The sequence below is a fragment of the Panthera onca genome, assembly GCF_046562875.1.
Source record: "Panthera onca isolate mPanOnc1 chromosome E1 unlocalized genomic scaffold, mPanOnc1 haplotype 2 h2.Chr16_ul_6, whole genome shotgun sequence".
In the NCBI taxonomy this organism is placed as follows: Eukaryota; Metazoa; Chordata; class Mammalia; order Carnivora; family Felidae; genus Panthera; species Panthera onca.
Genome location: NW_027675820.1, coordinates 880,783 through 907,745, shown reverse-complemented (window position 1 = coordinate 907,745; position 26,963 = coordinate 880,783). Strand labels below are relative to the sequence as shown.

At 47.5% G+C, this 26,963-nt stretch overlaps 1 protein-coding gene and 1 pseudogene across 1 annotated transcript; one reads left to right on the top strand and one right to left on the bottom strand.

The window, feature by feature from the left end:
- The first annotated feature begins 2,735 nt into the window (after window positions 1-2,735).
- LOC144615189 (integrin beta-3-like) lies at window positions 2,736-25,613 on the top strand. Its single transcript, XM_081794836.1, has 10 exons — window positions 2,736-2,894; window positions 2,948-3,043; window positions 3,469-3,558; window positions 4,262-4,401; window positions 5,868-6,292; window positions 12,225-12,447; window positions 13,612-13,712; window positions 16,132-16,251; window positions 21,929-22,095; window positions 23,429-25,613. The coding sequence occupies exons 1-10, from the start codon at window positions 2,736-2,738 to the stop codon at window positions 23,492-23,494; spliced, it is 1,587 nt and encodes a 528-aa protein (XP_081650962.1). The 3' UTR covers window positions 23,495-25,613.
- On the bottom strand, window positions 15,181-15,335 carry LOC144615209 (U2 spliceosomal RNA; annotated as a pseudogene).
- Window positions 25,614-26,963: the final 1,350 nt, after the last annotated feature.

Sequence of the window (26,963 nt, the reverse complement as noted above, 5' to 3'; positions counted from 1 at the left end):
AACTCTGTACTAGTGAAATAATATATGAAGTAAAATTTTGATAAAGACTACAGATAACTGACAAAAAATGAGACTAACAGATCTTACCTTATTTTATACATTTATTTGAATAAGTAATTTATAATATTCCAATTGAATAGCAGATACATAATGTAAATCTCACAGGGTTCAGAGTTGCCTTGCCATTGTCATTGTGACTGTGACTTCTTTTATTAGCACTTAGAGATCAAATTCTTTTTCTGTGAAAGTCATCGTCAGTATATTTGGAGAGGTCTCATTGGCCTATGCTCTTTATTCTGTACCGATTCAATCTATATAGCCATAGATTAATTTTCCCTGTTTGGAGTCATTAGATGATCCTTTAAATTCGTATATGTAATGATGTCTATTTTTTTAAGGAGGGGAGGTTGATGTCAAAGATGTGAAAGCTATTCTGAAAAACATGGGAATAGAGTTCACAGATAAGGAACGTTTGAAGCTGCTGAAAAATCTGCCTTTCAATGGTAGGCATTTATATACTGATGTGACCTTAAAGTGTTCTTTGAAGCTTTTAAAGATTTTTTAATTTAAATTCCAGTTAGTTAACATACAGTGTAATACTAGTTTCAGGTGTACAATTTGGTGATTCAACACATCCACACATCACCCTGTGCTCATCTCAAGTGCCCTCCTTCATCCCCATCACCCGTGTCACCCTTCCCTCACCATCTTCCCCTCTGGTGACCATCAGTTTGTTCCCTATAGTTAGGAGTCTGTTTCTTGGTTTGCCTTTCTTTTTTACCCCGTGTTTGTTTTGTCCCCTCTTAAGCTTTTTTTTTTTTTTTTTAGAAACTCAAACTATCCCCATTTGCTAAGATGCAACAGTAAATAAACAAGCAAATGCCAAACAAAATAATTTAAATGTTCACTTATTGTAGAGGGAAATTTCCATCTATGCAGTTTAACTCTCTGTTTTGGAATAATCATCCCCATGATGCTGACTCATGCCATCAAGGGGACTACATTTCTGAGGCTACCCTTACCTTTTTAGATACCTATAGGCAGTTGTGGGAAGCAACCAAGGGAAAGAAGTGGTGTTAGACCGGAAGGGGATAAAAGGTCAGAGGTGATATTTTCCAAAAAAGCTGTGCATGTTATAGAGTGCCTTGTATGCTAAATTTTAGATAGACTTACCATATTATAAACTTTCCCTAATTTTCTCTCAAACTTTATTTTAATGAGGGAAGTTTCTAGGGCAAATCATGAAAATCTCAGTTTTACTAGAGTTTTAGTGAATAGCCACATCATTTCTCTATGACCTTAATTGTGTTCTTTTTTATAGATGATAACAAGGTCTTTAAAAACAGGTTGCTAGATGGTGTGAAGTCCCTTAAAGGTGAGTGAGAAACATAATAAGAATACAAATGAATATGAGATCTTCATTTTATACTGTTTCCAAGATATGAATTTGAATGCTGCCATCTGTCATATGTACTGATTGCAAATGTATGCTTTTTTGGACCTCAATCTTTATTTTAGCAGTTGAATCTGATGTTCTATCTTGGAAGTAAAGCACCACACTTTCTTGTCATATTCGAAATTTTCAGGAAGAGAAATATCAAATTTCATGTTTACATGGGAAAAAATATAAATGATTAGCAGTGATTCAGAGAACTTAATAAATAGAAAAAACTAAATTGGAAGTTCATTCATCAAAAGTCAACCTACTATTGTTTAGAACTACATAATGTTTGCCTCCAGTACCAGAATTCCCTAAGCATTCATTGAACATCATTTTTTTCAACCAGATTTTTTTTAATTCATTAAGAAAATTGAGGCTGGCAAGAGTGATAGCCCTCAGCTTTACATCTTCAATTCCTTTTTTTTAATTTTTTTTTTCAACGTTTTTTTTTATTTATTTTTGGGACAGAGAGAGACAGAGCATGAACGGGGGAGGGACAGAGAGAGAGGGAGACACAGAATCGGAAACAGGCTCCAGGCTCCGAGCCATCAGCCCAGAGCCTGACGCGGGGCTCGAACTCACGGACCGCGAGATCGTGACCTGGCTGAAGTCGGACGCTTAACCGACTGCGCCACCCAGGCGCCCCAAAAAAAAATTTTTTTTAATGTTTATTTATTTTTGAAGGAGAGAGAGACAGTGTGAGCGGGGGAGGAGCAGAGAGAGAGAGAGAGACAGAATCGGAAGCAGGCTCCAGGCTCTGAGCCGTCAGCACAGAGCCCGATGCGGGGCTCGAACTCACGGACCGTGAGATCATGACCTGAGCCGAAGTCGGATGCTCAACCGACTGAGCCACCCAGGCACCCCTATGCTTATTTATTTTAAACGTTTTATTTATTTTTGAGAGAGAGAGGGAGAGAGAGCGCGCACGTGCGCATGCATGGGTGGGGTAGGGGCAGAAAGACGGAGACAGAGGATCAGAAGTGGGCTCTGTGCAGACAGCAGCAAGCCTGATGAGGGCCTTCAACTCACAAACCGTGAGATCATGACCCCGTCAACCAACTGAGCTGCCTGGGTTCTCTTTAATGTTTATTTATTTATTTTGAGAGAAAGAGAGAGCACACGCAGTGTGCAGGGAGGGGCAGAGAGGGAGGGAGGGAGCGAGAATCCCAAGTAGGCTCCACGCTGTCAGTGCAGAGCCTGATGCGGGGATCAGTCTCATGAACTGTGAGATCATGACCTAAGCCAAAATCAAGAGTCAGACACTCAACCAACTGAGCCAGCCAGGTGCCCTGAGATGCTTGGCTTTGACCAGCCTTTGCCTCTTCATCTGTCCCTGGAGTTCACAACTGGGTTTGCGTTGCCACTTAGTCCATTGCCTCACACTGATCATGGCGTGAAAAGGTTTCAGCACCACCACCGTCTGGGCCACAGCCCAAATCAGCCAAGTTCTAAGGTGTAGAATTCAGGTGAATTCTTAACTGACTTCCACATCCTCCCATTTTACAGGAGTATCCCTCTCTGGGGCTGATGACCGAGAAGCTATCCCAGAAAAACATCAATTTGATCTTTGCTGTAACGGAAAATGTAGTCAGTCTCTACCAGGTGACTGTGCCTTCAGGGATTTCGGGAGTGGGGTCTGTATTGGGTGGAGCCGTCTCTGGGAACCCAGGCACACTAGCACGGGCCATGCTTCCCAACCAGGAAAGCCCCTCCTCCAGCCTATTCCCAGGGGCAAATGGCTCCTTTTTATGGTCTCTCTCCTCCAACCTTGAACCTCACGGGATGGGTGTGTTGGTGTTTGTGGTGCTGGAGGGGAGTAATTTATTGGGGGAGAGGGGTGTGAGAAGTTCTTTATAATTTTTCTCAGGGCTGCAAAACTGCTAGGTTTGTTCCTGGAAGTGACAAGTAAAATATCCCATCCTTCCCTCAATCTTCGTTTCAAGACCCTCATTCTGATTTGGGGAGGGCTTTTGAGATCACCCTCTTCATTTAGTCAGCCTTGCACATCTCTCTGTCTTACCTTCTAGAACTATAGCGAGCTCATCCCAGGGACGACAGTGGGGGTTCTGTCTGCCAATTCCAGCAACGTCCTTCAGCTCATTGTTGATGCTTATGGGGTAAGTGTCTCGCACTGGGGTTGGGTCTGCTAAGAACCCACCTCACTCGGCATTCCCCAGGAGGGAACGCAGATTTTGGAGTCCTGGATGTGAGTCCACGATGCAGCCTTCACTGCCTTCCTCTTATTCTTCTAGAGGCTGGCTGATGGCCAGCACTGGGAGGAATGCAGCCTTCTGAGAGGGAAATGGCTCAGAAAGAATTGCCAGGGAGTGTCAGGAGCAGTGGGTGGAAGAGCTTAGAGAAGGTGGAAAGGAAAGAGAGGTTGGGGGTGGTGATGAGGAAGGACAGGGTGAGGGATAGGGCTCCAACAATAGAGAGAAGAGGGAGCTGAGCCAAGGGGAAGATGAGGTTGGTTAAAAATTAGGTAAAAAAAGCTACTATCCAAGGTGACCAGTGCTAGCCCTCCCTTTTTGCATGTCTCTGAGGCTTGCAGGAGGGTGTGGCTGGTTTAGATTTTACCCAGATTCAACTAGACACCAGGGGGCACAGAGAGAGAGAGAGGAGCAGACCTTGGGCAGGAAATATTGTAAGAAATAGGCTCCTAAGGATGCTCTCCTCTGGCAGCTTCTAAGCAAACCCCAGCACCCAGCACTGCCGCGGTGAGTCCATGGCCACCTGGTATTTTACTTGGGGTGGAATTGGTTCCTGTCTACTTCCTCTCGGCTCATCTCCTTAACCTTCTTTTGCCCCCTTTCTGCTCAGAAAATCCGCTCTAAAGTAGAGCTGGAAGTGCGGGACCTCCCCGAGGAGCTGTCTCTATCCTTCAACGCCACCTGTCTCAACAACGAGGTCATCCCTGGGCTCAAGTCTTGTGTCGGACTCAAGATTGGAGACACGGTGAGGTGGGCTGGGCTGGGCAGGGGCTGAAGCTTCAGCTCTGGCCCTGGCCTTTGCCCCTGAGCGTCTGTGGGCACCCTTCCATTCCTCCCCTGCACCTTCTTCCCGAAGGTCATTACAAGTTGGATATAACGGAGCTGCCAACCTTTTCCTCTGACTCCTGTTGTCTAAACTTCTCCGCTACGTGGAGATCTTTAAAAAACTTGCGTTTAGCTTACCTCTGTTTGTTTATGCACAGCTGATTGCAAATGAAAATATTTCTTACCTTTGGCCCAGTCTCCAGCCTCCCCTAAGGTAATACCTGTCTTTCCTCTACAATGTGAAATGGCAGTCACATCTACCGATAGTTGCTGAGCGCCAACTTTGTGCCAGGCATCATTCGCTGCTGGAGATTCAACAGCAAATGGAACAGGCAAAAATACCAAATACCCACTGTCATAGACTTCCAGAACGCAAATGTTCATTTTGCCTCTCAGGTCCCTCTGTGGCCTCTATGGCTTTCTTTCCTTACTGGTTCTCTTCTGCTTCTGCCGATGGGGGGAGGGGTTGGTGAAGAGGGAGGGAAGCAGAAAGGGGGATAGCTATATCTCTATCACCGGTATCACCTGTATCTCTATCATTTCTGTATCTAGGTCCATCCATCTGTCCGTACACCTATCTATATTCTAGAACATGTGCACATATCCTGTCTAAGAAATATTGGCCGGAAAGGTGTTTGACTGCACAAGTGATGATGTACTATATGGAAATTAAACAGTAGATCCTGAGCCTTTGGTCACTGTGTGGCATCGTGTGGTGCCATATAGTGCTTTGTGTGTCTGGCTGACTGACCTTGTGTATAATCAGTCCAGCTGGCTTCATTGGCCAGAGAAGAATTTTTATAAGATCACAGGTTCTGTTCTGCTTGAGCTGGCTTATTTCACAGGTGGAATTAAAACACACACACACACACACACACACACACACACACACACACACACACACACATATCCAGGGGCACCTGGGTGGCTCAGTTGGTTGAGCATCCAACTTCAGCTCAGGTCATAATCTTGTAGTTCGTGAGTTCGAGCCCCACCTCAGGCTCACTGCTGTCAGTCTGTCAGCGCAGAGCCTGCTTCAGATCCTCTGTCCTTCTCTCTGCCCTTCCCCCACTTGCAGTCTCCCAAAAAATAGATATATATATAAAAAAAACCAAAACCAACCTCTCTCCTGACTGTAAATTATGTCTGTGCACCCAACCAGATACAACTGGACAACTGTCCCCAGGCTTTTCTTTTTGCTTTGCAGACCTTGGTCATTTGGAGGCTGAGGAACTCCAGGTTGCTGGGGGATGAGACACCCAGTTTGGATATTCCCGGGCAGGGCAGGGCGGGGCAGGGCGGGGCAGGGCGGGGCTTCTTTCCCTCCAGGGCTGGAGTGATAACAGGGTGCGCCTGTGTTTGAATGCGGTCTTCCTTTCCACCCAGGTGAGCTTCAGCATTGAGGCCAAGGTGCGAGGCTGCCCGCAGGAGAGGGAGAAGTCCTTCACCATCAAGCCTGTAGGCTTCAAAGACAGCCTCACCGTTCAGGTCACCTTCGACTGTGACTGTGCGTGCCAGGCCCATGCTGAGCCTTACAGCCGCCGCTGCAACAATGGCAACGGGACCTTTGAGTGTGGGGTGTGCCGCTGCGGGCCCGGGTGGCTGGGGTCCCAGTGCGAGTGCTCCGAAGAGGACTACCGCCCCTCGCAGCAGGAAGAGTGCAGCCCCCGGGAGGGCCAGCCCGCCTGCAGCCAGCGGGGCGAGTGCCTGTGTGGCCAGTGCGTCTGCCACAGCAGTGACTTTGGCAAGATCACGGGCAAGTACTGCGAGTGTGATGACTTCTCCTGCGTCCGCTATAAGGGGGAGATGTGCTCAGGTGAGTGAAACTGCACACCCTCCCGCCCCTGTACCCGCGCACGCTCGCTCGCACATCCACAGCCTCTGGAAACTTAGGCCAGGGCTTAGGTGGGCACAGGAAGGCCCAGCAGGCAGAGCCGAGTGGATGGTCCTTCCACTCCAACGGCAGAAGACAGGAAGGAGGTTCTCTGTAATTCCGCTCTGCTCCCCGCGTCCTTGCTCCTGGGGTACACAGCGGAAGGGAGCCTCTGCTCTCCTGGAGCATGGGAACGAGTGGGGGAGCCTGAAGGTGAAGACCGTTATTTTCTTTTCTTCCACCTGCCATCCTGCTAATACTTTAAATCACTGGCTCTTGATCATTTCAAGGATGCGGAACAACTCCCTTTTTAGGTTAAAAAAAAAAATCTCTGGCTGCTGGTAATTAGATTTTTAGTAGTTACAGATTCGGAAACTGCATGGTATCAGAATGCGTAGTAAAGTTGGTAGTAATTATTTTACATGAATTTGTCTTTTCATGACAAGACTTGGAAAATAGTAAAAAAGCAAGGCAATGGAGCACGTTTAACAGCCAATACACTCGGAACAATGAGTGGAAAATCATAAGCTCTTTTTACATGCTGGCACTATTTTGTTATCGCTATTGGCACTATAACGTTTTGGATTCTAGATCTGTGCTGTCAGATATAGTAGCCCCGTGTGGCTATTTATTTGTAAATTAGTCACATTGAATTATAACTTAAATAAAATTTAAATAAATTTAAGTTAAATGAAAAATGAGGGGCGCTTGGGTGGCTCAGTAGGTTAAAGCTCTGACTGCACTGCCAGGGTGTTGACTGCATAGAGCCCGCTTGGGATTCTCTCTCTCTCTCTGCCCCTCCCCCATTGGAGGTTTTTTTTTTTTTTCCTCTCTCTCAAATGAACTTAAAAAAATTTAAAAAATAAATGAAAAATGAAAAATTCATTTCCTCTGTTGCTCAGGAGCTCCACGTGGCTCGTGGCATGCTGGACAGCACAGACATGGGAAAGGATTGCCATTGAGAGGCCCAGCCTGCAAACTGGGGGTTACGATTTTGGCTCCTTCTACCTGCAGGATACTTTTTGTCCTTCTCATTACAAAATTCAGTAAAGTCTTGAGGCCCACGGAAAATCTCAACCTGGTCTTTCCTTGCCCTAAAGACTGCTCCTAGGCTACTTCCCCAGCTAGACCAAGTGGAACTAATGTGAATGTCGTCTGTATGTGCTGACAATACTTGCAGAGGCAACTAGGCAGCCTGAGTAGTTCCTGGGGCACTGGGGATAGGTTTTCGCTGGATTATGGTCTCTGAGCACATGTCTCCTCTTGTGACAGAGAGATCAAAGACATTTGCAAGTTGTTTAGGATTGGTTTATGGGTGTATTGTGTGGTTAATTAACACAGATTATAATTGGCTTCTTTGGTGATCAAATCTATGGCGGAGATTGGCTTCCTTTGCAATGGGGCTTAAAGGAGCCGAACTAATCCAACCAGATGTTCACTTTAACATCTGCCTTTAAGAAAGCTTGATTAGAAAGGGCTGCCAGTGTGGTTCAGATGGTTAACTGACTCTTGATTTCGGCTCAGGTCACAATCTCAGGGTTTGTGAGTTTAAGCCCCACGATGGGCTCCTCCCTGACACTGTGGAGCTTGCTTAGGATTCTCTCTCCCTTTCTCTCTGCCCCTCTCCTGCTTGAGCTCGCTCTCTCTCTCAAATAAATAAACTTTAAAATTTATATATATATATATATATATATGTATATATATGTATATGAAAACTTGATTAGAAAGGTAAATCTATGTCATTCTTTTAAAAAAAAATTAAAAAGGGGGCACCTGGTGGCTCAGTTGGTTAAGCATCCTACTTCAGCTCGGGTCATGATCTTGCAGTTTGTGAGTTTCAGCCCTGCGTCAGGCTCTGTGCTGACTGCTCAGAGCCTGGAGCCTGCTTCAGATTCTGTGTCTCCCTCTCTCTTTGCTCCTCCTGTGCCCATGCTCTGTCTCTGTCTCTCAATAAGAAATGTTAAAAAAACAATTTGATTCTAAAAAAACTTAAAAAATTTTTTTTAATGTTTATTTATTCTTGAGAGAGAGAGAGAGAGAGAGAGAGAGAGACAGAGACAGAGCATGAGTGAGGGAGGGGCAGAGAGAGAGAGAGAGAGGGAGACACAGAATCCGAAGTGGGCTCCAGGTTCTAAGCTGTCAGCACAGAGCCCGACATGGGGCTCGAACTCACAAACCTTAAGATCATGACCTGAGCTGAAGTCGGAGGCTTAACTGACTGAGCCACCCAGGTGCCCCATAAATCTATGTCATTCTAAAACATGCCCAAGTCACATAAAAAAGACTTCTTTTTATTATCTACAACATTGTTTCCTTTATTCATGTCAGCAAAATTTGACAGAGATTGGAAAAAAATGGTAGCAGGGAGATTAGGGGAGAAAGAGATCAGGCACGGACCCCCCAACAGCAGTTTGAATTAGAGGGCGAGGGAGGCATTTCAGCTCATTTTACTAGTGAATAGTACTTACATCATATTCAGAGTACCAAAAGGAATGGTAAGTTTGATGTGGGAGACCACGGGGAGTAGGGTGGGGCTGAGGGGAAGAGGGTTGTCCTACGTGAGGCCTACAGATAGCCCCTTGGGGGCACCAGGGACAGAGGGAGGGCCACTTGTCCTCCAAGCCTCCTGGTTCCTGGTCTGGTATGAGGCAGGGTGGGAGGGACCGCGGGCAGAGTGTGTTTCCTTCAGCTGCTGGCCCCACCGATGCTGCGAAACAAAGCCATCGGGTTCAGCAGCCTGCTTCCTGCCTCTCACTGGTGCAAGCACAGCTCGTCAGCAATGCGCTCCACCCAATTCAGGAGGGAACCCCAGGCAGCAGCTCAGAGGCCTCCCTCCCCCACTGCCAGCCCGGGTGTTGTGTGCCTACTGGCTGCAGGTCTGGATCCTGTGGTGCTGCCGTCACACTCCCCAGTGACGGATGCTCAGGGACACACACTTATTGAGCACCTGTTCTGTGCCAGGCGCTCAGTCCACACGGGTGAACAGGGGGCATGCGTGATTCCTGACCACTCAGTTTGTAGACCAGTTCACCATTGTCTCTTCCCTGGGCTGCTGGCCTGGTCTGTTCTTTGCTGCAAGCAGTGGCTCACGAGGGGGGCATGCTATGACTTAGCCATTTCCCCAGCCTCTGGCCTTCCCCCTCCCCGCTGGAGGCATGGTCTTTTGTGGTCATCTGTTATCAGCACTTCCTTCGGAAACATCAGGGAGTGCATCCTTCTCCCCGAGGGACTCCCCGAGGGACTCATCCTTCTCCCCGAGGGACATCCATGAGCATAGATTGATCAGACACCCCTGAGCCAGGTTCTGTGCTGTAGTGTTGTGGGATAGGGAGGCATGAATAAGACAGTTTTGCCCTTAATTAACTTACCTGAGGATAATTCACAACATGAGGCAGAACGTGCCAGATCTTAGAAGTGAGGCGTCCTTGGGGCGCCTCGGTGGCTCAGTTGGTTAAGCGTCCAACTTCGGCTCAGGTCATGATCTCGTGGTTTGTGAGTTTGAGCCCCGCGTTGGGCTCTGTGTTGACAGCTCAGAGCCTGGAGCCTGCTTCCGATTCTGTGTCTTCCCCTCTCTCTGCCCCTCCACCCACTCTCACTCTGTCTCTCAAAAATAAATAAAACATTTTTAAAAAATTAAAGAAAAGAAGTGAGTTGTCCCTGGGGAATGTTATAGGAGTCTCCTGGAGAGAGACCCAGTGTGAACAGAGGAGGCCTGGGTGGCTTCATGGAGGAAGTAGGATGTCAGACAAAGGGTCGGCTCATAAGGCAGGGAGGAGTGGGGCTGACATCGGCCTGGGAGTCACGCTCTATAGGGAGAGGTCATTCCCTCTGACCTAAAATACTTGCTCCTCCCTTACCCCTCCCCCTCCCTCATCTCCACCCCTCCCCTGCTGCCTTCTTTTCTATTTCCCTCCTCTTTCTTACACTCTCTCTTCATTTCTCACCCTCCTCCTCTGACTTTGCTGTGAACCCAGGCTCAGCCACCCTTTTGCTGGAGGGATGCCAGTCCTGTGACATTACCGCACTGTAGCTTCCTTCTGAGGGCTGACCCTGCCAGGGCTCGGGCTCGGCCTGCCGGCTCCGGCCCGCCACTCTACTTCCAGCCTCGCTCCGTGGCTGGCCTGGCAGACCATCTTCTCAAAGGTTACTTTGTTTGGCCTCACAAAGGAAACACTATGGGACAAGGGTTTCTGAGGAGGCGGAGGCCTCCGGGTGCTGCCAGACCTCTGTGGCGTCTGCCTTTCCCTGTTCGGGAGCCATCACTGAAAGCTGCTTGTAGTAGACACTGTGGGGCCCCTCCAGCTGCTGTTAGGGCTGCTGATAATGGCTCACAGCTGCCCCTTCCTTGGAATTATCTTCAGCTGACAGGAGCTGTCTTGCCCTCAGACCTGGGCCAATGACTGGTGGACAAAGGTTACACAAGACCATTCCCTTTGCCTCCGGGTGGAGCGGGCTCTACTCTCCAGATATTTGGAGCTGGGGCAGCTGACCTTATGTTTGCCATCCAGAAAGAAGCAGACATCTCTTTCCAAGGCAGCAAAGGTGTGTCTGAGTCTTGAATAGAGGATGGTGCTAGGATCACTGGCAGAGAGACTCATTGACCAAGGGCCTCTAGTCAGACCCACTGGGGTCCCTGGGGAGCAGAAGATGCCAGCTAGTGTCTGTTTGAGCCTATGCACCTCGCTCTCCTCCACCATCTTGGGGCCCATCCGCTCACACAGTGACATGATTTTGAGACCCGTTGAGGTTACTTCCCCTTGGCTCCCTGCCTTTCCTCTGATTAACAGTCAGATTTTTATTATTCATCCACTTCTTCCTGATTCGGAATCCTTGAGAATGAGTCACCCTTTCTTCTGAGTTTGGGAGAGCCAAGTTTTCAAGCCTTGTTAAGTGATTAGGGGGATGTAGCACTGAGAGTTAACACCTGCATTTAACCAATCTACCCCCTACCCCAATCTCTCTTTCCCATTCCTACATTCATGCAGTAAAGTGAGTAGGTCTTTCCTACTAGGGCTGATGGCTCTCTGCAGTACTGTGATGATACAACACAGGGCACATGCTGGTGAATGTGTGTGTGGTTCCCAGGATTTTTTTTTCTTTTTTAATGTTTATTTACTTATTTTGTGTGTGAGAGAGAGAGAGAGGGAGAGAGAGAATCCCAAGCAGGCTCCAGGCTGTCAGCCCAGAGCCTGATGCAGGGCTTGACCTCACTAACCAAACCGTGAGATCATGACCTGAGCTGAAATCAAGAGTCAGATGCTTAACCAACTGAGCCACCAGGCACCCTACCCAGGAACTTAACTAGGACACAAGCTCCACGGTAATAGGGACCTTTCCTGTCTCATTTACTGCCGAATCTCCAGTGCCCAGTGTGAGCTCAATAAATATTTGTTGCATAAATGGATAAAGAAACATTAATTGCATGCCTACTGTATTTCAGACGTTACGCTAATCCCTGCCGACGGACAAATTGATATGTCCTCTCTCACTGTGGAGCTCAAAATCTAGAAAGAGAAACAGATAGGCAAGCAAATGGGCTGGTCATGAGGGTTAAAATAGAGGCATATGTAAGTGCTGGGAGAACACGTAGTAGACAATTTGCTCCGGGGAGGTCAGAAAAAGTTATGGAGGGGAAGGAACTTTTGAGTTGAGCTTCGAAAGGTAAGTGGGAGTTTGGTAGCGATCACAGGACGAAAGGGCGTCAAGGCAGAGCTAGCAGCATGAGGCTAGAAGGATAGAAGGTGGTGACGCTTCCGTGGGGTGTTAATGAGTGGCCGTGGGAGGAGGGTGGATGAGGGTAAAGCTGGAGAGCAGGCTGAGCCACGGGTTGGGGCCCCTCACCTGCTGCCCGCCCCCTCGGGCTGTGTGCTTTCAGGTCACGGCCAGTGCAGCTGTGGGGACTGTCTGTGTGACTCCGACTGGACCGGCTTCTACTGCAACTGTACCACGCGCACCGACACCTGCATGTCCAGCAACGGGCTGCTGTGCAGCGGCCGGGGCGAGTGTAAGTGCGGCAGCTGCAAGTGCATCCAGCCCGGCTCCTACGGGGACACCTGTGAGAAGTGCCCCACCTGCCCTGACGCCTGCACCTTTAAGAAGTGAGTGGGCAGAGAAGTGAGTTGGAGCCAGTCGGGTGCTAGAAGGAGGGAGGGGGTCCCCCAGGCTAGAATCCCCAACCCTCCAGGTTCTTACTCACCAAAGCTTCAGGAGGAGGCGTCCGCTGCAGCTAAGAGGCTAGTTTTCCTCTTCCCACGGAAAAGTTTGGGCAAAGAGGGAGGGAGAGCCAACCATGCAGGGGCCAAAGTAGCACCCGCTGGACTCCAGTTGGAGAAACCCCTCTCCTGGGATGGCATCCTGAATCCCTGAGTTGGGAGGAAGGCTAAACCAGGGAACTTCTGGGGAACGTTCTCATGTTCCGATCGTGTGGGAGAGTTGGGCTGGAGTTATGAAGGATTCTGTGAAACAGGAGATGTTCGCTAGTACAAACTCCACTCATCTGGGGTCAGGGGAAGCTCCTGCCATTTCTCTTGCCACTTTCAGCAGGGCTGGGCTCATAGGCATGCAACCTGTGCATTTGTACAGAGCCCTGTGCTTAGAAGGGCCCCATGCTTGGTTTACCGCTCTGCTGGCACTGTCTTGTAATGCTTAGGGATTTTTGAACAAGGGGCCTGACATCTTCTTTTGTGCTGGGTCCCCAGATTACATGACCGGTTCTGCCTTTAAGGCTCCTCGAAGTGGCACACGCCTTACCTCCTGTCACACTCTCGGATGGGACATGAAGAAGTTTAATGAGGGGACTGGGGCCTTCTGCCTGCCAGGCTCTGCCTCTGGGTGAGGAGGAACTCCCACCCCTGAACTCCAGACCCGACCCTCTGGGTCCCCCAGAATTGTCTTACAGGGGTTTTTGTTTCGGTGTTTGTTTTCCAAGGTGGGGCAGCTTTCTGGTGTGTGGATGTCAGAGCTGGACTGACACACACGTAGGTTTGCTCCTCTCTCGTCTTTTTTGTTTCTTTATTTTTGAGAGAGAGAGAGAGAGACAGAGTGCAATTGGGGAGGGGCAGAGAGAGGGACACATAGAATCTCAAACAGACTCCAGACTCTGAGCTGTCAGCGCAGAGCCTGACGCAGGGCTCAAACTCACAGGGCTCGAACTCGAAGACGGCGAGATCATGACCTGAGCCGAAGTCGGATGCTTAACTGACTGAGCCACCCAGGCGTCCCTCTCCTCCCTTGTCTTAATCTCTGTGTCGTCTCTCTTTTAGGAAGTGTGTGGAGTGTAAGAAATTTGACCGAGGAGACCTACATAAAGAAAATACCTGCAGCCGTTACTGTCGTGATGAGATTGAGCCTGTGAAGGAGCTCAGTAAGCTCAGCATGTCTTAGAATTGTGCACATATGCGGCTGCTGAAGTTTTCAGTTGATCCCAAAACGTGTCTATGTCTCATCAGTAAAATGGAAGAGTAATCCCTGCCTCAAAGGCATGTTGTACAGACCTGATGCACACTAGGCACTTAATAAAGGCCAGCTTCCCTGAGTCCTCTTGTGCCCTCTGCTAATTTGTTCCACAGTCCCTCCCCATTCTGCTGCTTCCCGGCACCCACAGACTCAGCAAGACCCTACAGATAACTTTTAAAGTATGTAGAAATCAACCCTAACTTGACCTCCCCAGGGAGAGGAAGACAATGCATCCCATTTTACGGATGAAGAAACCTAGGCTAGGTGATGTCAGTTTAGGAGGCTAGTAACCATTTACTGAGTTTACTTAACTGAGAGTGTTCAGCAATGCCCAGGCATACTGCTCTGCTGGTTTGGAGGGAAACCTTCACCCTTATGGATTTTAGCTAAAATCATAATGCTGTAGCCTTTTTTGGCTCTCTGGAGCCCTTCCTAGAATAAGACAGATAAAAATACAGTGGTGAGCAAAACTCTTGCCTGCAGTCATTGTAGTTTGAATTTCTTTTTTTTTTTTTTTTTTTTTTTTTAATTTTTTTTTTTTTTTCAACGTTTATTTATTTTTGGGACAGAGAGAGACAGAGCATGAACGGGGGAGGGACAGAGAGAGAGGGAGACACAGAATCGGAAACAGGCTCCAGGCTCTGAGCCATCAGCCCAGAGCCTGACGCAGGGCTCGAACTCACGGACCGTGAGATCGTGACCTGGCTGAAGTCGGACGCTTAACCGACTGCGCCACCCAGGCGCCCCTGTAGTTTGAATTTCACCTTGACCAAAAAGGGGATAATCTTTGTTGCTGTCAGCACATCTGATGTTATCTGGGTCAGCTAGGCATTGGTTGGTCTAGGGAGATGGCAATCTCTCCTGAGATAGCTGTCTCTCACGAAGGCAGGAAACATGTTTTCAGTGAGAGCCACAGTGAGACACAGCCAGTCAGTCGGCTTCTGGCTTGGGGTGTTACAGAAAAGGGTCAGCTCTCTGGATCCTTTGGCTAATATCAGAAGTGGGGCTGGTGGGGGGGGGGGGGTGAGGGGCATGATTTGGGGATTGAGTTTGAAGAGACGGCTTTTCCTCCTGAGGAGAATCGGTATGCTGTGATTAGCTCAGGCGGGCAAGACTGCTGAGAGAGATGTGAGATGTTTTTATTACCTAGACCAGAGGGGAATCTCAGGTTAGTTGAAAGTATTTCTCTTACCCCCACCCCCGTGCCATGATAATCATAAAGATAAATGCTTGTTTGTATGGAATTGTGTAACTTATAAAAGTTAGGCAAGTATCTTTTCATACACATGATCTTGTCTTTTTCTCAGCCACCTAGTAGAGTAGAACTGTGGTACTGTTGTTATCTTCATTTTGCAGATGAGGAAACTGAATCTCAGGAAAGCTACATAACTTGCCCGAACAAGTTAAGCTTAGAATGAATCTGGAAATCCTTACTCTTTCCACTGTACTCTTATACCACTAGTTTTCGGGCGGCTCATTGAGTTCAAGTCTGATACTACACTTGATCTTAGCCAAAAGGCCGAGAAACAATCATTGAGTTCAAGTCTGGTGTGCTCTGAGACTCCTGTTTTAGTTCTGTTCCATCACGTACTTGTGTTGTGATCTTGGTGCATTTGCTTAACATCATCGTGTGTCAGTTTTACCTGTCTGGTTGCATCACTATAGGACGTGGTGCAAATGATAGAGGGGCACCTATAGTTTCCCTGTCAGAATAAGAGGCTTCAGAATTAGAAGGGGTGAAGCCTACAAAAAAGTGATGGGAGTCAGAGAAGAGAGGCTGGCTCTGGAGAGGAACACTGGATCAGACGCAGAAACGGAAGAAATGTAAGGGCTTTGCCAACAAACTATTGAGAATAGTTGAGCCAGGAGGGAAAGGAAAGAGAGGGAAGGGAACACCCTTCTCTATTAGGTACTGTTCACTTGACATCATTTAGTTCTCTACCAGTGTTGTGAGGTGGGTTATCCTTTTCCTTTCATAGATGAAGAAAGAGCCAATGAGGTCAAGTAACTTCCCCAATATTACGCAGCTGACAGGTGGTAGAGCCAGGCTTTGAATCACACTGTGTCATGTGTTCTGTCATGTCCCTTCCAAGGGAAGGAATACGAACCAAAAAGGGTCTGGGAGGGACAAAATTCAGCAGCGAGGGTCATCTAGAGGCAATTGCCAGGCACAACAGCCATCTCAAGTCTAGGCATCTTGCCTAATGTCAGGCATAGGGTTTCCTGTTGCATACTTTCTCAGAAGTCCCATGACTGGGGTTTGGGGATGGCCCCGTCTTCCAGGAATTGCCTTGTTTTTCACTCTCCCATATTTTCCCCTTCCTCAGAGGATACTGGCAAGGATGCAGTGAACTGCACGTACAAGAATGAAGATGACTGTGTTGTCAGATTCCAGTACTATGAAGACTCCAGTGGAAAGTCCATTCTCTATGTGGTAGAGGAGCCAGGTACGTGAACCGCCAGGGCCCCTGACACTGCACCTATAGGGAGAGGGAGAGCCACGTTAGGCAGCAATTTCCACCCATTACGCCTCTTACACAGAACAGCCAAGTTAAGACTACCTTACAAGTGGTAAGTTAGGGCCTGTCATCTGGGGGTGGGAGATATTTAAATACCAATCTTTGTGAGAAAGTGACTTGCTAATTGAGGAGGCAGAAAAAGAAGGTGAGTAAGGAAAGGAAGAAGGTAGATATGGATCCCACGAAGGGACAAAATACATCCTGGCATTTTTTTGAGGTGACAGTATTAAGAAGTGAGGAATTTAAAGTCTGGGACTCTTCAGCATCCGCTCCACTTAAGGTCAGGTGGTTGCCAAGGGCAACCTGTTCGCTGCTTCAGAGGAAGGCCTGATGCTTTGAGGTGTTGACCTTACCAGGGTCACCATGAGACACAGTACTGGCTTTGAGGCACCAAGCCAAGGTGTTCTGAGCACTGAAAAGATAGTGCTTGCTCTCACAGCCTTCTGGAAGCAGGAGGAGCTCATCCGTCATACACAGACCAACCACAGGTTTGTCGCCATCCAGTGTAGTAGATTAGCTCTCTTCCCCTTACCACCCCCGTCTCCTTCCTTTCTCTTACACAACAGACGAAGCGATGAATCACTAGAAAATATTTTCGAGTACTTATTGTATATCAGCCAGTAGACTAGGTGCTGGGAATATAACAATAAATCAAGCAGATGTGGCACTCACAGGCCAGGGGGAGAGGGACATGTAAATTGATAGTGATACTGCTGAGGGACAAGGGCTGTGCCAAGGCGGGGGGTAGACAGGAGCTTCTATGAGTGAAGGAACAATGTCTGAAGGCAGAGACTAAGTCAGTTGGTTGCTCGTCAGTTGATTCCTACAGCTGTAGAAATTTCTTCAAATCCTCCTTCAGACCAGGGTCCAGCAAACACTTTCTGTTCAGGGCCAGGGGTTAAATATTTTAGGCTTTGGCGGCACCTGGGCGGCTCAGTTGGTTAGGTGTGTGACTCCTGATTTCAGCTCAGGTCATGATCTCATGGTTCATCGGTTTGAGCCCCACATTGTGCTCCGCACTGACAGTGTGGAGCCTGCTTGGGATTCTCTCTCTCTCTCTCTCTCTCTCTCTCTCTCTCTCTCTCTGCCCCTCACCCACTCGTGCTTTCTCTGTCTCAAAATAAATATTTTAGGCTTTGTGGGCCTTGTGGTCTCTGCCATGACTACTCTGCCATTGTAACAGGAAGGCAGCCATAGTCTATATTTAATGCACAAGCCTAAGTATATTTAGAAAGACAGGTGGCAAGCCACATTTGGCTCCCAGACAATAGCTTGCTGGCCCCTGCTTTAGGAAAGTGGGTCTCCAACTTTTCTATGTTCCCCTTGCTAAAAAATCGAGAGTCCTGAGCCCCATGCTGCTTCCATGAGCCTCTATGTTCTTTTTATTTGATTTTTTATTACATTTTTAAATGTTCATTCATTTTTTGAGAGAAAGATGGAGCACGAGTCGAGAGAAAGATGGGAGGGGCAGAGGGAGAGGGAGACACAGAATCCGAAGCAGGCTCCAGGCTCTGAGCCCAACGCAGGGCTCGAACCCATGAACTGTGAGATCATGACCTGAGCCAAAGTCAGACACTTAACCGACTGAGCCACCCAGGTGTCCCCAGCCTCTGTGTTCTTGAATAGTGCTCCTGGCAGTTGTGAGACGCCCCAATATTTGAGTGCCTCTGCTTTGGACACATCACTTCCCCTAGTGAGCCTTCTCAGACCTCCTCCATCATCCTTTCTTCTGATTCGGTTGGGTGCTCCTGTTTGAGTCCCAGAGCAGCTGTGTTTCCCTTAGATGGGCCTTCATTCCACCATTAACTTGCTTCTTTAATCACCCATCTCCCTCAGTAGATCACGTGCCCCACGAACACACGAACCATCTGTCTTATCTATCGTTATATCTCCATACTTGGCTCAGTCATCTACAGAGAAGATACTTAGTAAACGGGTTTTGAATGAGTTACTAGGACTGATTATTCGAGTTGACAGGCAGGCTTGCATACATGTTGATAACCTGCTCGGAGAACTTTGGCTGCTTGGAGAAGGAAGCGGGTGACAGTGGAAAGAAGCTCTACTACATCCGGGTCAGCCAGGGTGTTGCTGGCTGCATGGGTACCGGAGAGCATGGCGCCCCCTACCGTGATATTGTTCACCTGCCTTTCCCAGGGCTCTCACCCTTCAGAAGGGAGAAGGAAGGTAAAGGAAAGGGTATGACCTTAATTTTATTTAGCGACTCAAGGGAAAGCTGACATGGGAAGGGGAGAGGGCAGAGTCTGGGTATGTATCTGTGGGGGAGCACATGTGGATTATTTGGCCATGACCCCTCACACTTTCCCGCCCACCTGTGTTAACACGTTTCATGGATTTTTCCACACCCGCCCTATTTGCACCTTTGTGCTTTCTCATTTTTGAAGGGCAGTACGTTCTTGCTTTGGGGTTTAACGTTACTTCATCTCTGCTATAACAATCCTTGCAGGTGCTTCTGCTGTAACACCAAAATCTTTTGGCTTGATATTCTTAGATGGAATCCACTACTTGGAATTATGGGGCAGAAAGATGGTGATAACCTGAGCTGGTACAAATAACCCCCCAGGGTGGGGGGTGGAGTAGCTTTTCTGATGTAGATTCCATCCTCCACATGAGGAGATGGGACCCCAGACCCATATTCCCTATCTTGTTGCCCTGGAATTCTGAATTTGACCTCTCTTCTCACCTACCGCCCCCAACTATTTTCAGGGGTTCTGGCTTTGTGCAGAATGTGTCATCTGAGGTCCCAGAGCATAGGAGGGGATTATTCTCATTCTCTTCCCCAACTCATGCCTTTGCGGATGGTCTCCCTGAAGGGCTGGGCCACTGCAAGGCAGTAGAGACAGCACTGCCAAAGGGCTTGGCCTTGACTGGGTGGTGTTCAGCCTACTATGTGGAGTGGGCTCCGCTGAGCTGGGTCCTTATCACTCCCAGATAGAGTTGCCTCGTCGAATACAATATGTCCCATTCAACATTTAGTACCTACTTAGGCTGAAAAATTATTGTTTATCTGAAATTCAAGTTTAACTGGATTTCCTGTGCTTTTGTCAAACCTGCCAGCCCTGCCCAGTCTTTCCTGACCTTGGGTCTCCACGATGGGTCCTCATCACCGTGGCTGAGAGAGCTCTCTAGAGACTAGCTGATCTCATCATCTTCTTCCGGGAATCCTGCCATCTACTCCTTTCAGGACAAATGCTTAATAGATGTTTTTGCCTGAAGACCTCTTGACATTCTACTTGTCCTGCCCATACTGACATGCAGAATTGAAGAGATTTCACTCTGAGGTTTGAGGGTCAGCCCTCTCTTCCCAAGAATTCATAATTGTTGTTCCCGGAAGAGCTGGTGCCCTTCACTCCTGGGAACTCAGACACTGGAACCTCACAGCCTCTCTCCAGATGCTCCTTTAATTATAGACAGGTTATAATTTGGTAGCTTGGGAAATAGCCAGCTTGGGTCTGCATCGGTGGTTGTTTTTGGGTCATGTGTGGTGAGCATAGGGTGTATGTTTAGAGAAGAAGGTGGGAGACAGTGTGGAAAGTAGGCATGACCACCTCTCCAGACCCATCAATACCCGTATATTCAAACACCTAATTACATAACACCTGAGAAGTTACTGGAGTGAGGTCACCCATCAGACACCTGTGGTTTATGGGAAGCAGAGCTCTGCAGAGCACAGTCAGCTTGGTCTTCAGAGGGGTGATGCACCTCTGTCTGTGTTGGTTGTTGACTAGGGTTGAACAGGAAGTCGGCTTTCAATAGGGTTAGGATTAAAGATGACGAAATATTTTGGGAAGGAACCCAAAATATTGTCTGGGTTGGCAGGCTTCCTGGTCTCTGTGCTAACAAGGACATTAGGTTCCCAGCCCTCAGAGATGTACATATCCAAACCAGAGAAACAAATACAAATGCCTAAGGAGCTAGGTAAATAAATTAGTGAAAACAGGTGTAACAAGAACACGAGTAATAATGGTAGCTGATAGTTATTGAGCACTGAGTCTGTGCTAGGCAGTGTTCTGAGTTCTTTAAATATATTTAACTTATTTGTTTATTTTTACAGGTTTCTTTTTTTTTAAATATTTATTTTGTGGGAGGGAGAGAGAGAGAGAGAGAGAGAGAGAGAGAGAGCATGCACGAGTTGGGGAGAGGGGCAGAGAGAGAGGGAGAGAGAGTCCCAAGCAGGCTTCATGATCAGCATGGAGCCCGATGCCTGGGTGGCTCAGTTGGTTAGGCGTCCTACTTCAGCTCAGCTCACGACCTTGCAGTTCGTGGGTTCAAGCCCCTATTGGGCTCTGTGCTGACAGCTCAGAGCCTGGATCCTGCTTCAAATTCTGTGTCTCCCTCTCTCTCTGCTCCTCCCCCACTCATGCGCACTCTCTCTCTCTCTCTCTCTAAAAAAGAAATAATCCTTAAAAAAATAAATAAGTTGGGGTGCCTGGGTGGCGCAGTGGGTGTTCGACTTCAGCTCAGGTCATGATCTCACAGTTCGTGAGATCGAGCCCCGCGTTGGGCTCTGTGCTGGCAGCTCGGAGTCCGGAGCCTGCTTCGGATTCTGTGTCTCCCTGTCTCTCTGCCCCTCCCCCATACATGCTCTGTCTCTCTCAAAAATAAATAAACGTTAAAAACAATTTTTAAAAGTATATATTTAACTTAACTATGCTTCATAAGTTTTGGAATTCAGTGCTATTACTTTCTCCATTTTAAACATGGAGAGATAGGAAACAGACACCCAGAAAGGTTAAATAGTTTATCAAAGGTCACATAGCAAAGTAAGTTGTCAGCCAGGATTCGAACCCTGGCGGTCTAGCTCCAGAACCCACAGTAGCACAGCCTCCATGACAAGTTAACATGTTGCCTCTGTTTAGTGGAGAAAAGAGGGTGGTGACAAGTCTGGCAAACTAGAAAATGTGTCCCATCTAAAGGGGACAGCAGCTACTCACATCTAACCAGAGCTGCCCTGTGGGTGCAGTGTTTCCAGACCTTTTTATTTATGTTTAAAAAATTTTTTTTTACTTTTATTTATTTTTGAGAAACAGAGTGAGACAAAGCGTGAGCAGGGGAGGGGCAGAGAGAGAAGGAGACACAGAATCTGAAGCAGGCTCCAGGCTCTGAGCAAGCAGTCAGCACAGAGCCTGATGCGGGGCTCGAACCCACAAAGTGTGAGATCATGACCTGAGCCGAAGTCAGACGCTCAACCGACTGAGCCACCCAGGCGCCTCTATTTATTCATGTTTTTAAAGGGAAGAAGAAGAATCTGAAGTTTTAGGGGGATAATCTCCTGATTATTCCATGCTGCCAACAAAATAAAAATTTAATCAAGCTTTTGTTTTAAATCCAGTAGAGTTAACATAAAATCAACTTTTTAATAAACACTTGAGTAGGTTAGATTCTACCGGGGGTGACCTGCTTATGACCTCTAATTTAAACTACTCAGGACAGATTATTGCTGTCTTAAATATTGGTGCTCCCCCCCCCCCCTTTAAAAATTTTGATTTATTTTGTAAGCCCTGTTTCCCTCAGAGAGATTTCTAGTAATTTCTTACTTGGTCAGGTTGCCTTTACAACGTCCCTGCTCTGTGCTCTCTCCTGACAGAGTGTCCCAAGGGTCCTGACATCCTGGTGGTCCTACTCTCAGTGATGGGGGCCATTTTGCTCATCGGCCTTGCTACTCTGCTCATCTGGAAGCTCCTCATCACCATCCATGACCGGAAGGAGTTTGCTAAATTTGAGGAAGAGCGAGCCAGAGCAAAATGGGACACAGTAAGAGTCGGGGCTGGGCATTTTCTTAAGTCATTGGTTTGAGAGCCTCAACTGGAAATAGTAGGTACTTAGGGGAGCCAGGTTCAGCCAGCACCATAATTTCCCAGTTAGTCTCTGTTGTGGAAATTGGGAGATGGTCCTGTTGTCTTTATTATTCCTGAAAACCACCTGAGTCTCTCACTGCCACACAGTGACCATAGGTCCCATAGGTGAGAACTGACTGAGTACAGGTAGGGCCCAGCTCTGCTCTGGACACTGACATAATCAAAAGGAAACATAGTCTCTAATTGAGGAAGACAGGACAAATGATGGGGGGTGGGGAACGTTATTATTGCCAGTTTGTAGATAAGAAAACTGAGCACAGAGACGTTCAACAGCTTGCCCAATTGTGGGAGAGAATCAAGTTATGATAGAAATGACTCTTTGGGCCAGCCTCTTAAAACATATCCTCTCTGCAATTTATTCTGATTGCATTCAATCAAGCATCTATTGAGAACTTTCTATATACTTAATTTTGCTCTGTTCTCCTTTGGCTCATCTTCCACATTCTGACTTTTTTTTCTGGACCTTCCAAAATGGCTGTTTGAGTCCATGAATGTCTAGCGGGAGGCTGAAAGTTTGTTCTCATTTGATGGTCACCTCAGGCCTTGGTACTCAAGGGTCCCAAGAAACTTGAGATGTTTCTGTTCGTACAGTGTAGAAATCTGGAATCTCAGCGGCACATGAGAATGTGTTGTATTTCTTGAAATGGGACTCCTAAAGACGGCCAGATCTTATGGGATTTATCACTTTTTGTTAGAAAATAATTTGGGCAACCCAGTGAGGGTCTTATTTTTTCCTGCTAACATGACAGTGGGTAGCGCTTGGAAGGATGAGATGAGAACAAATTAAAATTATTTTGAGTGAAAGCTATCCTCTCTGTTTCAGCTACCACCTGCTACATTTCTCGTCTCTGCCCGCATCCGCCAGCATAGTCACAACAAAAGAAAAAAAAAATTGGAGAAGGGCAAAAGAGAGAGTTCAGGAGAGAAGCAGGAAATAGATACTGGCTACAAGTGGTACTGAGGTGTTTGGGGATCACCAAAAAGTAATGGGTTGAATTCAACCCCTTCGAAACAGCAGCACAATGGCATTCCACTTTCTCTCTCCTCTTATTTCCTACCCACTCCCATCTCAGGAGCGAATATGGGGTTACAATGAGCATTAAGCGATTCATGGATGGTGTAGCCCGGAGAAAGGTGTCTTGGGTAAACTCTTCAGGCGAAATGTAATCATTGAGGGCAGGGAAGAATTGAGGAATTCACTGTAAGACACATTTCTGTTCTCTCCGCAGGCCAACAACCCACTGTATAAAGAGGCCACATCCACCTTCACCAACATCACCTACCGGGGCACTTAATGACAAGCAGTCATCCTCAGTTCACTGTCAGGCTGTCCCAGAATTGTGGACACATCTGCTGTCATGTTTACAGGGAACGAAATCCGTGGGGCAGGATCGGGGGCTGGGAGTGGGGTGGGTTACAAGAATGTCAGTATGTGGAGGTGTGGGTCTCTGTGCGTGTGTGCGCGTGAGTGTGCTGCATGTGGGGGAGTGTGTAATTTAAAACTTGAGGTGTGTCCAGACACGTGGAGCTCCTCAGCCTTTGTCCGCAGAATGCCTCCTTCAGGGATCCTTCCTGCTTAACCTTAGGGTGACCCACGTAGCTGAGCAGGTACTGTTCATTACCTCACTGAGAAGCCAGCTTTCCTTTTCCGGCCATTTCTCCCGAAGAGAAGGGCAGGGCTGAGCCTCTCGTTCCAGAGGAAGGGGCCTTGACTCTGCCTTGAGTTGACGGTTCTTGGGTCCGACGCTCAGCAGCTCTGATAGCAAATGCTGGGCTCCGCAGCCTTGTCGTGTCATCTGGACTTTGATCTCCTTTGCCTTCCCTCAGGCTGACGGAGAAATCAGAAGCAAGAGCAGCCATCGGAGTTGCCTATGTCTTTTGCTGTCCCCTCAATCCAGTATGGTTCTCTCACAAGGGGAGCCCTTGCCAGCAATTCTGTTGGGAGTGAGGATGGGAAGGCCACTCAGGGGTCATGCATGGCCTGGATGAATGTGCCAGAGTCCCCCAGTTCATAATCATCACCCTTCACATTTGTCTCCTTGGCACCCCACCCTAGAAGTTCGATTGGAGGACGCGTGTTACCCTTAGACCAGCATCACCTCTTTACCTGCTACGTCTACACTCTCACTGCTGTAGACATTTGCTACATACTGGGAATTTCTTTCATGACCGGACGCTTTTCCTCCCAGGGAGAGTGCTGTGATGAGAGCCAGAGATCTGGCCCCACCCTTCAGGCCCTCTGCCCCTTGTCCAAGGCACCCCCCCGCCCCTACACCCAATCTGGTGCTTCTGTGTGCTACATCCATCCATGGGGCTGATTGCACTTATCTACCTCTTGGCTGTCTTGTGAAGGAATCATTCCCATGGGTCTCTGAGTCTGCTGGGCATATGTGCCACATTTAGAATGATGGGCCAGTTGTATCAGCGTGTGTGGCCTATTCTCCTACGGGCTGGGCAACCTCATTTTAACTCAGTCTTTAATCTGAGAGGCCACAAGTGCAATTTTATTTTATTTTTCTCATTGGGTCACCTGAAACCATGATGAGGCTTGCTTAATCTAAAGGAACATGTACAGAAACACATTTGCATTATATTTTGTAGTTTTATTTGAGGAGGAAGGAGCATATTTAAAAACAAACAAACAACCCCACATAGACTTGGGATGGATACAGACCCTCCCACTTGGCATCATTCATAGGGAGTTGCTGCCCATTTGCTGGATCTGTAGGGGCTCTCTCATCCTGGGAGCCTGTGGGGATGGCCCCACGGGCATGCTGGGCCATTCTGAGCAGGAGGGGTACAAGTGGTTCTTTTCTCCTAGCAGTTGCTTCCTTGGTGTTCACATTGGTCTAAACATTAACAACCACCCTCACCCCCCATTCATCAAGAAAAAGGAAAGAGCTATAGACAGTGGTCTGACGATCAGAAAATGTAAGTCCTGGCCTCATTGTTGCAGCTGAGGAAGTTTTACCCTTAATTAAGGCAAGCCTCTCTTCCTTCCCTTCGGGGCTCAGTTTTCTAGTTTGAAAAATGATAGTTTGGACCAGCCAGTCTGGAAGGTGTCTTTCAATATTGATAATCTGAGATGCTGGGATTTACTGTGGCATCAGACATACAGTCAAGATTCCATGAGATGTTGATACTACTTTTTTTGTTAAGTTGGGAGATCTGAGAGACCAGCTTTTGCAAGAGCAGATGTCATTCCACATCACCTTTCTCAATGAAAAAGCCTCATTCTGTCCTCTCTTAGAGCCCCTTCTCCAATGTTTGTTAGCAGTCACATTTCCTAATGTAGCACTTAAGCTCCACTTAGTTTATTATTCCTTAGCTCACTTTGCACACGTTTGCATCCACATATAAGGGAGAGGAATCCATTAAGAAGTAGCTGAAATGTGTATTCTGTATTCGTGTGTTAACACTGAGAATAAGCCTTGGAATTAGGAGTAGGGCAAATGACTGAGCCTTGTCTCACCCATGGATTACTCTTTACTGAAAGGGATGGTAGTACAGTAGAGGGGTAAATGGGGGAGGGGAGGGTCGATAATGAATCCCAGAAGTTTAGAACCTAACTATACCCTTTGGCTACTGAGACAAGAGTCCATTAAAGCAGTAGTTGGGGGGCGCCTGGGTGGCGTAGTCGGTTAAGCGTCCGACTTCAGCCAGGTCACGATCTCGCGGTCCGTGAGTTCGAGCCCCGCGTCGGGCTCTGGGCTGATGGCTCGGAGCCTGGAGCCTGTTTCCGATTCTGTGTCTCCCTCTCTCTCTGCCCCTCCCCCGTTCATGCTCTGTCTCTCTCTGTCCCAAAAATAAATAAAAAACGTTGAAAAAAAAAAAATTAAAAAAAAAAAAAAAAAAAAAAAAAAAGCAGTAGTTGGACCTTTTCTTTAGATAAGATGGTTTATATGAAGACACTATATCAAAGGAGGAAGAACATATATTTAAAGGATGAAAAAATCAGTAGGACTCTTTGAGCTTCTGGAAAGAGACTCCTAGGCTTTAAAAAGGCGCCGGGTGGTTCAGTTAGGTGTTTGACTTTGGCTGAGGTCATGAACTCACATTTCGTGAGTTCCAGCCCCACATCAGTCTCTGTGCTGACAGCTCAGAGCCTGGAGCCTGCTTCGGATTCTGTGTCTCCCTCTCTCTCTGTTCCTTCTCTGTTCACGCTCTCTCAAAAATAAATAAAGATTAAAAAAAAAAAAAAAGACCAATACTCTTTGTATGCGGGGAGAACCTGTAGCTGCGTTCGCAAGACAGCAAATGGCAGTCAGTTTGGGCATCACGTAGGGTGAACATCTAAATAGTATTTTGGTATCAGCACAGCCCAAAGAAGTTATTTATTTGTGCTCAGCTCATCTGGAGAGAATGTATGTTCAGTCTCAGGGTGTGTGGATAGTAATGGGAAGCTTGGGATGCTCCTGACAAGTTGTCACATAACGAATCCCTTCTTTCTCTCTCAGATATTCCTAGACCATCCATGATTTCAAGATCCCTCTCTTTGTTAGGTATTCCTGGTTGAAATGACTTAAGTGCCTTCCTGACTTCCTAACCACCCCCTCTGTTTGAATTGTGCAACAGTAAATTAAATGTGCTTTCCAAAAAGAATTGACCTAAGGCTGCCCAGTTCTTCCTGTGTTGTTATTTCTGTTTTCTTTGGGTGAAAAGAGTAAATGTCATCGCCTCAAAAATGATTATTTTAGAACAAGCCTGTTTCCAAATGTAACCAAATGATGACCACCACGGGGACTGAAGTTTACTCCAGAACCC

Bases quoted from the DNA above. Each gene is read 5' to 3' on its own strand.
- LOC144615189 (XM_081794836.1), top strand. From the start codon at position 2,736: ATGCTTGGCTTTGACCAGCCTTTGCCTCTTCATCTGTCCCTGGAGTTC. The intron at 3,559-4,261 runs GTAAGTGTCTCG...CTTTCTGCTCAG, and splicing joins TCATTGTTGATGCTTATGGG to AAAATCCGCTCTAAAGTAGA. The intron at 13,713-16,131 runs GTAAGCTCAGCA...CCCCTTCCTCAG, and splicing joins TGAGCCTGTGAAGGAGCTCA to AGGATACTGGCAAGGATGCA.